This window comes from Athene cunicularia (genome assembly GCF_003259725.1).
Source record: "Athene cunicularia isolate RWA chromosome 1 unlocalized genomic scaffold, athCun1 chr1_part1, whole genome shotgun sequence".
NCBI classification, from domain to species: domain Eukaryota; kingdom Metazoa; phylum Chordata; class Aves; order Strigiformes; family Strigidae; genus Athene; species Athene cunicularia.
In genome coordinates this window covers 114833271-114844105 of record NW_020799091.1, presented here as the reverse complement: position 1 = coordinate 114844105, position 10835 = coordinate 114833271, and the positions used below count along the sequence as shown (strand labels likewise).

Below are 10835 nucleotides of genomic sequence, written 5' to 3'. Positions count from 1 at the left end.
GGGTGGAGGGGTGGAGGTGGGTGGGGTTGATTGTTCTTATTTGTGGTTTTGGATTTTTAAATGTTCAGGCATATAGAGGGGAGATTGAGAAAAGACCAGACCAGTACCACGGTTATCCCTTTGTGGTACGCTTGGCCTGATGTTAGAAAACATTTATTGTTTGTAGCTGTTGGGATCCTACATCTAGTTTGCTCTTGAGGCATCCATAGTGTAATTTTAGTTCAAGGAAAAAGTATCTCTTTACTTTTTATCCTTGACAAGTGGTCATTTCAAACTTCCTTGTGTGCGTGTTTCTACAACTTTTTTTTTCCTGTTTGAGTTGGTACTGGTGAGGATTTTTTTCCTGGTATTTCTTTAATTTAGATTTTTTTTTTTTACATTGCTTCTTGAATTAGGAAGTTATTTTTTGTCTCTGTGTGGATTAAATTAAATTTAAAAAAAAACAGAACATGGAATTTCTTTGTTTGACAAAATGATAGCTTAATACATTGTAGTATGTCCAGGCTTTGCTTCAGGAAAACATCTTGTTTAGGGAAAGTGACAGTGCTTATAAACATGGGTTTATTAAATTCCCTGTTTAAATACTTGTTTAAGTGTTTTACTGAGTATGGGTGGAATGAAGGTAGAACTTTGTTTATTTTACTTTAATTCTGAATCAAGGCTGTGGTTCTCAATGTTTTCCTATTAATGAAAGATTTCTTTTCCCCAAAAGTGCCTGCAAATAAGCTGAAATACCTTATGTATTTTGAAATAAGATATCTGTGTACCCACAAGCAAGAACATCTTTGCTGTAATGCTGTGTTTTAGACCTACTATCATTGACATTGCACTTTGAACAATATTGCTGGTAGCAATCACGGCTGTAATGCACTTCATAAAAAGAGATACAGAAGCCTGCAAGGCATAATGTGGAGCTATTACAGACTGCAGTTGAAAGGTGCAGTGTTATTCCCTCAGGATAAAGCTATCTCTTATGTACATATAATTAATATGTCTGCCAGTAACAGTTATTAAACAAAGAACAGGAATTGTTTCTGCTGAATGACTTGACCTGGGAGTAAAGCCAATTTAAAAAGCATCTGATTAAAATATGTTAAGGTCACAGATCACTATAAAGTATGAAGCGGGGAGGAAAAAGAGAAAATTTACTCATGAGTAAGATTAAATACTACTGAATGTATTTTTATTTTTTTTTTTGTGCTAGCAGCAGCTTTCAGGTGTAAAAACTGAAAAGTTCTGAATCCAAACAGTATTTTTCTAGAGGCAATTCAGTGTCACATTGCACTGAATCCTTGCCTCGTGCATACCGCATGGTCCATCCTCCTAGCACAAAGGCTGGAGGCATTGGAAAGAGTGGAGATCATTTCCTGAGCCCTCAGATTTTTGACCTCTTACTGTTGGAGAAGGCTTAGGGATAGGAAAGAAATTGCATGTTTTAATTGTTGTTTTCTTCTAGCAGTGGATAGCTGCAGTACTTCTTCAAAACTGTCAGCACCTTTGGCTGTGATTACTGTATTTTCCAGTCTAGAGATGCAAAAGTATACATGATGCATGTTTCCTTCTGCAGTAGTTTCCCCCTCAAAGATAAGTTATAGTAATAAATAGTTGCATTTTTCCAGCACTATTGCACAGCTAATAATTAAAGAAGTGTTAGGAATAAACTTCAGCATTTAAAATGCAACATTTTGGTTTATGTCTGCATTTTCAGAGTAAAAAGTATGTCTCATGAATAGAAAAGACAATTTGAGATTTTATTGTTTGCTTGTAAGGCTTAGCAAAAATGGCTAGCTTGCTTCTGCTGCTGGTCCCAGCACTACCTGTTTTGTAATTGTTTCAGGTATTTTGTATAGTGTGCTGAAGACTACAGGGAAAGCAATGTAAGAATACAGAGAACACTAAGAATAATTGTAAGTTTTTATTTATCCAACAAACAGAATAGAGGCTGCCCCTGCCACTGCCTCCTCTTTCTCCTCCCTAGCGCTCACAGGGAGTTGTCAAAGTATAGCAGTGACATTCAGCCCTGTACCTCTATTTCTACTGTAAGGTAGTACTTAGCTTTGAGACTTACTCCCTTAAGTGGTGTCTTACTGTTTATTCAGATCTGGTGACAAAAGTTGTGCCTTAAGTTCAATGGAAATAAGAATCAAAAATACACTGTAATTTTTAGAAGCCTATCTGGGCTAGGTCGGTGTGCAGGAAGGTACCTAGAGACCCAAGAGAGAGAGAGAGGATGTGCACATATGGAATGCCGTAGATTATGTGGCTTTTCATATACTAATGGACAGTGGGAGCTGCTGAAGATGGTTTCCCTGCTCTGAGGGATTTTGTAGGAAACGTACATTATAAAGTATTGTTTCCTGCTGAGCAGGGTTCTGTAGTGAACAAGGGAGGAAAAGATGAGACAACTTCAGTGTTGTGAATGACATGTGATCCAAACTGAGGGTGGGATGACTCAGGACAGAATTCTACCTTAATTCTCTACACTTCATATATCTGAGCCAGAACTATACTCTATCTATCTAACGTTATTTTTAACATAGCAAGACTAACATGTATGGCTGGATATAATTTATGACGGAAGTGTGAAATGAATAGTTTTTAAATCTTCATTCAAAGTTAATCACGATTTTCACCTTTTTGTTGTTTCTCGAAGATATAAAAAAGCACAAGAAGGGAAAGAAATATAAAGAATATAAAGATTATAAAATGGTTTTGAAAGTTTTATAAGGTTAATCTATGCTGCTTGTTATGCTATACGTTTTCACAAGCTGACAGCTGTGTTACAGTTCGTTTTGCATATGCGCGTGTATGTATGGGTGGGTGAACGTGCAATTCTGTTACTGGTGATAAACATAATGCTGTTAGCATCTCTAGAGCATGACTGTAATATGCGTAGCAAGAAAAAAGAGCCGTGGTAAGTTCTTTTAAAAGGGACTTGAGAACACTGCAAAGATGAAAGGCTCTCCATGGGCATCGAGGTGAGCCAGTCACTTCCCAGCACACATGCACAGGCAAAGGTCACCATGTGGCTTCAGGTCCAGCATAAGCACCTCCACTGCTCACTGGCATTGCTGTTTTCACAGTGAGAGTGGTTTGCAAAAACTCTCAAACATGGACCACACGCATGGGGGATGCTTCCCTGTCTTCTCTCCAGGGGACAGGGACAGGAGGCTTGTCACAGGGTCGCTGTCATCCATCTTCCTAACACATGCTATGAAGGAAATGTTAAGGTATCCATGAGCTGTACAGGCTTATGATTGAATTCGCTTCTTTTCTATATGCTGCAGTTTAGTGCCACAATGGCATTTCGCTCCCAGGCTATTTTATCGAGTAGCAGATGAACAACAGAAGGAAACACTCGATTGCTTGGTGGATGCTGCCCGTTGCACGCCTGGTTTTATGGCTGTGTATATCTGCTTCCAGTGCATCGCAATGCTTGAGTCTTGCCTCAGAAGCATCACACCTCAGAGCACAAAAAGCAGAGTTCCTTTAGGACTGGGGACTGCAGCTCATTTTCCAAATAAAGAGTTGCTTTGACCTTGTACAGGGAAATGGGTCTTGTCAGGCCTGGAGTACCAAGGCTGGGAAGTGATCTGCTCAGGCAGCAGGGGCTCAGGTCGTTAGCTGATATTTGTGGCTGGGAATTGGTGGTAGTGCTCTTTGTATAGGGGGCTGCAGAGCCTGAATACTAAAATGTTCCTATTGACTAATAGCTTTATGTTTTAATCTAAAATTCATTCAAATTAAAATGAATCATTCAACCCTAATAATTAGGACCATGTTTTCATCTCAAACAGGTCAAAGGAAAAATTCATTTTGCTGTGGAAAAGACAGTGACATTTCTTGAAGTGGTAACTACCATAGATTGTTCCATGTATCTGTTGGTTGTTTTGTTGTTGTTTTTTTTCACTGAAATAACTTTCCCTACTCTCTGTCTGAGACAGGCTCATCAGTTATAGCTCAAGGAAATTCATTTTCAATATGGTAACACAGACAACTGCAGTCCTGAAATTCTTTCCAGTAGGTGACTTTGATAAAGTCAGTGTGGCTAGCACTCAAATAAAAGAGACTGAAATCACATTGCATACCATTTTAAAATAATATTGTAGTTTGGATTTATCACAGGAGTCACCAGGGACAGCAGGTATTGGGCATCTGATGTGAGGAGACCTGAAAAAGCCAAACTAGACAAGCATTGTACAGTTTATATCATGTATGTAAAAAGTCTCAAGATTTCTTTTACTTACTTTTAGTGTACCAAGAGGTTTTTCTTCCTGTCCCATTGCATCTACTTCCTCTCACATCATTACCCCTCGTGAAGGAAAGGAAAATTTCTTAGCTTTTAGAAGAAGATGTTGAAAAAAAGTAACTGCTGTTCACAGCTGGTTCCCATGCTGAGATTACAGATTCTGTGAAGACTTCCTATGCTAGTCCTCCTGTTTTCAATATGACTGAAACCAGAGCCATAGTATTCACCTCAAAAAGTCAAACCTTCTTCCATCAATTCATGTAATCCAATATTTCTAACACACACACACAAAAAAAAAGAATGCCTTTTGAAGTAAAGGCTTCACTTTCTTCCTCTTACATATCAGAATTAAAAAATGACTAGGAAAAGAATAATAGTGAGTACATTGACAACATTTTCTATTGGCACCCCTCTTTCCAAGCTTCAATTTCAAGTATAATTGCATTTTTCTTTCTCCTTTGGGCTGCAGTTGTGAATATTTTTAAATTGCTCTGACAGACAAAGACAGAAAGTGTGAGACAGCCTGAGGGGAAGGCATGAGATTGGGATGCCCTTGCTAGGGCATACCAAGGCAGCAGGGATACGACCGGCTCATCCCCCCACCCCAACTGCTCACTCTGTACCGCGATAGCAGAAGTGTGAAATCATGAAATCCCTGTCCCCCTGGAAAGAAAAAAAAAAAAAAAAAAAAAAAAAAAAAAAAAAAACATGCTTCCTGCATGCTTCTCTTTTTTATTCCCTTTTTCCCTGGCCCCATACCACCACCACCTTTACTTAAATGTGGTCTACAAGTTTTCACCTGAGGGACGAGACTGACATTTATTAAAGGAGTAGTTTGATTTCCTTCCTTTCTCTTTCTCACCCCACAAAATCTGTCTTTTTCTTACGCAGGCTGAAAATGTTAGTGGTAGGTGCTTTGAAAGTATCCAAAATAAATAGTTTTACTGTAGTTCCATGCTGTAAATGAATGCTCATATGTTACGATGCTGTGAATAAATTATGCTTAATAAGCAGTGGAAATTCTGTCTTTTGGGAAGACCAACCACATGACAAGGGTTCAGTTTTAGGTTATTCATCTTTTTCCAATCTTTACAGTAAATCAGTATATAAAATTATTTTAAAAAAAATTATATTGTATGCATTCATAAATACATATTTGTCTCGCCCGTGCTTGCCCATAAATGTAAAAATGTCCCTTTAAGCTGAGTAAATATGATTAAGCAAACCATTTGAGTTTAATACCTGTCAGTAAGCTTCCACAGGAAGTTTTGTAATGAGCTGGACAGATGTAGTGTGATGTTTATTCCTTAATGTGTTTCCTTAGTTACTTGTGCTGGTAAGAGCGAGATTGGCATCTGTTCTTTTCTGACTGGTTCCTCGTCTTAGGTCCAGGAACAGCTGTGCAGTGGCCAGAGGGGAGTTTGCGTCTCCTCTGTCAGGCAGAGGGAGACCCAGGAGGCTTGCTGTAGGTAGGACACATTTGGGAGGGAATGAGATTTGAGTCTTAAAAGGCTGCAACAATAACAACAAAACCAAAAAGGCCAACACAGTTTCCTGCTGCATTTTCACCTAGTGGAGGTGTTTAAGAGTAGCTTAGGTTTCCTTTATTTTCTCAAGTTAAACAGAAATCCCCAAACACCTTTGCAGCCTTTGAGGGGGTGGAAACACACGAAACGCTGTCTGAAGGAGGATAGGCTGTGCCAGATCAGGCAGGTTGGCACTAGGCTCTGCGAACTTTGCCACAAGGTCATTTTTAGCAATCCTGCTTTCACAGATTGCCTGTTGGACCCCCGCCTTAGAGACTCAAACTCAGGATTGTTTCCTCAGGGCTTTCGGGAGAGAACTACAAGTAGGAGGTGTCTTTCCTTTGCTAGTGTGGAAGTCGGAGGTGGCAGGTGCAGCCAGGAGCTTGAGTTGCAAGGGCTGCGAAGCGCTGAAGAGTGGCTGAGATGAGCGCTTCCTTGTGAAGCCTTTCACGCTTCTCACACTGTGTTTGATGCAGTGTGAAGAGGGTTTCCTTTATTAAGATGTTAAGATCAGAGTAGGACAGACAACTGTACAGGGGTTTGTTCTCTCTCTCTACTTGCGTTTCACTCAGGTGTGTGGCACCAGAAACTAATCAACAAATTTGTCTAACCCAGATACTCAGTTAGTTTTTGGTTATAGACAATAATGTGGAAGCTAAACATCCAGTTTAATGCTGCAGCTTCCCTCTCTTCTTCATCACTTACAGACATGCTGGGATTTTTATTCTGACTTTTTTTCTACCTCACGCTGCCCATCCAAACACTTTTCTGTTTGGGCAGTGCATGAATGAACACAAATGACCACATGGTCTTGTATCTTGGATTTTATACTACGTTTATAACTCAGTTCATCTCTATAAGCAAAACCAAAAAGTGTGTCCTTGTTTAGGTTTATGCTAAGACTGTTGAACCCATTCTTTTGCCTTCAAATTAGCACTTAGTTCAGTGACAGGTCCTGGGAAATTTTATCTAAGCTTAACTGTCTGGGCCTCAGACACAAAAAGTTGTGTTTTTCTTTGTAGTACTCGTTTTTGACATTATATTTGTAATGAGAATATACTGGAGTTTTCCTAGTGTGCTTGTGCATCAGGCAGTGTTTGCTGTGGAACCAAAGTGTAGCTAAAGGTGAATGCATTTTAATATGTGCTCCCTGTTGTTATGTTGTCTGCTTGTGTATGGATGCTGTAGGTTTGAGCACAGACCTCCTGGTGACCAGTGTCAGACAGAATGCTTTTACTTGGTAAATTCTATATATTTGGAGAAGGACACATGTCTTGGGGGGGAAGCAGCAGATGAACAGTATAGTCTACTGATTCTTATCTGGTTTTGGTCTCTTTTTTTTTTTTGGCTGGTGATAGCATCTTAGAAGTCAACAGTGTTATTTCACTGCATGGGTTTTTCATAAAAATTTCTTTGTGAAATTGTTCATTTCTGTAACTTACTTCAAAGGCTGTTTTCTTCTGATACAAACATGGTCCTGAATCAGTCTAAAATGCAGCAGGAGTCAAAACAGAGGGATTGTGCCAGTGTTAATGAAACACTACACCCAGAGTTTGTCCGAAGAAGCTTTTGTGGGTTCAAGCACCGTCTCTAGAGACTGGGTTAATGTAAAAAACATCCTCCTCGTACAGGCCATGAGAGTTCCTGATAGTATCAGAAGCAGCTCATTGAGCCTGATGCATGGTTCTTGAGAAATGGAATAGATCTTTCACTGTTCAGGTTATTTTATTGGTTTTGGCTTGCTTAGTCCTGCTGAACTTGAGAGACGTAGTTTGCAATTAGTGCGCCCTTGTAAGCAAACCTTGGCAGCAGAGAGAGGATAAAGCTAGCTTCTTATGCAGGATAGGGCCAGTGGTTTGGTAAATTAACACAAGGAGAAGAAAAATAAGTGAAGTCCTCAAAATGCAGCATAGAAAATGTTTCTTCTTAATGATGCAATACGCTGTTTTGTTTTCCAGGCAGAATTAAATGTAAGTTCAAGTTGATGCATGAAGAGCTCCATTCTACCGAGATGTTTTATTTCCATCAGCTTTCTCATGATGAGAAAAATCTGTATTTTTAGACCATAAATGTCTGCAAAACATGATCTGCATATGGATAGGTCCCAGGGCAGTAACAAAGTCACATGTTAAAATTGAGGAGATGTCCATGGAATTTAAAACTATACTCCTATTATTTTGCAGCTTGTCGACCTGGGTTCTACAAAGCTTCTGCTGGCAATGTGAAGTGTGCCAAATGCCCACCTCACAGCTCCACCTATGAAGATGCGTCTCTGAACTGCAGGTGTGAAAAGAATTACTTTCGCTCTGAGAAAGACCCTCCATCCATGGCTTGCACCAGTGAGTAGCACCATTATGCTCGGGGCTGTCATTTTTGCTCCTCCATCTCTATTTTAGCAGCTTGCTTGCTTTCTCTCATGTCCCACTGCAGTCAGCCATCCACTGCCTCCCATGTCTTCTTACATGTTGGGCAGGCTACCAAAAATTGGTGGGCTGGGTTTATGTCTCTGTTTTTGTTTTCTCCTTGTTCACTATCAGAGTTGAGAAGGAGAGCTAGGATTTTTAAATTGCTACTGATATTTTCAGCCCTCAGTCCTGAACTGCACCCTGAGGGTACTGTCTGTCTATAAGAAAACATGGTCCTTGATGGTCTAGGGCTGTAGGCCAATGAAATATTTGAGGACTCTCTACAGGAAATAACTAGGAGAGTTTGGTTATTTATGTTTTTGACTTTTGTATTTTTGCACCCTTTTTAGAGTCCATCTTAGAGCACTACAGAAAATCTCACCCCTCTGATTTCCTGTTTCCTTTTATAGGACCACCATCTGCTCCAAGAAATGTTATCTCTAACATCAATGAGACGTCTGTTATCCTGGACTGGAGCTGGCCTCTTGACACTGGAGGTCGGAAAGATGTCACTTTCAACATCATTTGCAAAAAATGTGGAGGAAACATCAAGATGTGTGAGCCATGCAGCGACAATGTCCGATTCTTACCCCGTCAGGCTGGACTCACCAACACCACAGTGACAGTAGTGGACCTTTTGGCGCATACCAATTACACTTTCGAGATTGATGCAGTCAACGGGGTATCTGACTTGAGTACACTTTCCAGACAGTTTGCTGCTGTCAGCATCACAACTAATCAGGCTGGTGAGTCTCTTTCTGCTTACCCTTTCTTTGCTCAAAACTACTGAGGTTGTAGTACCTTTGTTTCTTTTCCCTGTTTTACAGGAGCTACTCTGACTGCTTGTGTGCTAGGATAACTAATTGACTTGAATATGCTAGTAAAAGTAAAAGCAGAAACAAACCCAGTGTGTGTTGCTGTCAAAGGGCTTGGCAGCATGATTGTTATGATTAACTCCCAGTTCCCAGTTAACAGTCTCTAATAGCAGACTCATATGATTCCTTAGCCAGAATGTGTTTTATTAATAAAACCAGATTTAATAAAACACTCATTTCAATAATCTCCAACATAAATTACTGTAGTAATCTTAGTGATTAATTTTGATTAAATAGAAGTGAAAAAATGCTTTGATGTTAGACACGTAAAAAGCTAACATTAAATTAGAGAGGTTTAAAACACTGGGGTTTTTTTTTCCCCTTTACAAGTTGTCTCACCAGCTCTGAATTATTGCCAACATGATGGGGGTGTGGAGCTGAATACTGAATTAGGTCCTGGTGTCGTAGATGATAGTGTACAAAGGGACTGCTCTGCTTCTGTGGAGACTTATTAAAGTCATTGAGTCCCTGCATGAGCACAGCAGTATGCCCTGACTGTTGGATCAGAGCTTTTGTCACTGCTGCACTATTCTACCATTTGCTTCTCATTTGACAAGGTTCCATTTATCTTAAAGATGTGAAGAATCTAGGCTCTTCTCTAGCATTTGTTTAGGTACCCTTTTTTTAGGAGCAGTGTTTTCCAGTGAAGAAAAAGACTAGGTCCTGAAATTTCTGTAGTTCTCCCACCTCCTTGTATCCCACACCAATCCCCAAAATACCTACATTTCTGTCTTCCTCAAAGCACAAACCAAGTAAACATTGTTCTAAGTAGACGTTTTCTAGTAAGCTACACTATTGCAGTGTTTTTCACTATAGAGGATATATCTCTTCTCCTCAGATCACAGATCAGCTTTAGTGGGAGGCATATAAATGTAAGAACAGACTGTTTCCTGACAGCAGTCGCTACATTTCCAAGTGCTCTGGAGGACTGTCTAACTATGCAGTAGGCAGACAGAGGCTAATCTACCCAATTGAAACATCTTCTCGTGATCTCTTTCTCATCTAGGCATTGATTTCAGCTCTGAAACTTGAATTTTATGCTTGTTCCAAACAATCTGCTACTGTTATAATTACATTTTTTTGAGATTTGTGTCAGTGACTTGAACAACCTTTGTTTAGTAGCTCTCTTTTCTTCTGTTATTTTATACAAGCGATATTGCCTTTCAGCCTGTTCATCACCGTAGCAGTTAGAAATCACCTGGGGATGCTCCTGTCTAGGATCAGTGAAAGGTATTTCTCTGCAGAGGCCTCCTGCTTTGCAGTGTGCTTCCCCAGGGTCCAGAGCTGGCTGCTGTTGCACTGTGATGCAAGGTGGATTTTGATTTTGTTTTGAAACACACAGTTCCTGTGACACGGCAGAGTCAGTGCATTTCTGGTAACAGCAACTTCGTTTAATGCAACCCACAGGCTGCTTAAGCAAATTTGTTTGTTTGTTTGCTACTTTTATGCATAGTTCATTTTTGCTACATTTAGGTGTTGTGGGTTACTACAGGCTTAATTGTGCTATCTCTTGATCATGCCAATTGGTTCACTATATTAGAATCCCCCTAGAAGTTCTGTAAATTGCTGAAATTAGGCCTTAAATATGTATATAAGTAATCTTTTAAAGCATAATTACAAAAATGCAATTTCTCTTGCATTCCCTTTCTGATTAGACCACAAAAGGGACACACCAGCGGCATATTTTTAGCTACTGTCATACATAATGAGGTGGGAAGTAGGAGAAGAAACTCTGAAGATCTTAGATTACATAATAATTAAGGGTTTAACTTGGGGGGGG

The 10835-nt window shown here is 39.8% G+C and overlaps 1 protein-coding gene across 3 annotated transcripts in view; it reads left to right on the top strand.

Annotated features, from left to right (window-relative positions):
- EPHA3 (EPH receptor A3) overlaps window positions 1–10835 on the top strand; it is a 217397-nt gene that overhangs the window by 126619 nt on the left and 79943 nt on the right. For all 3 annotated transcript variants that reach the window (XM_026842010.1, XM_026842000.1, XM_026842020.1), the window contains exons 3-4: window positions 7959–8114; window positions 8591–8926. In XM_026842010.1, coding sequence (XP_026697811.1) covers window positions 7959–8114; window positions 8591–8926 — 492 coding nt within the window. The remainder of the gene's footprint in view (window positions 1–7958; window positions 8115–8590; window positions 8927–10835) is intronic.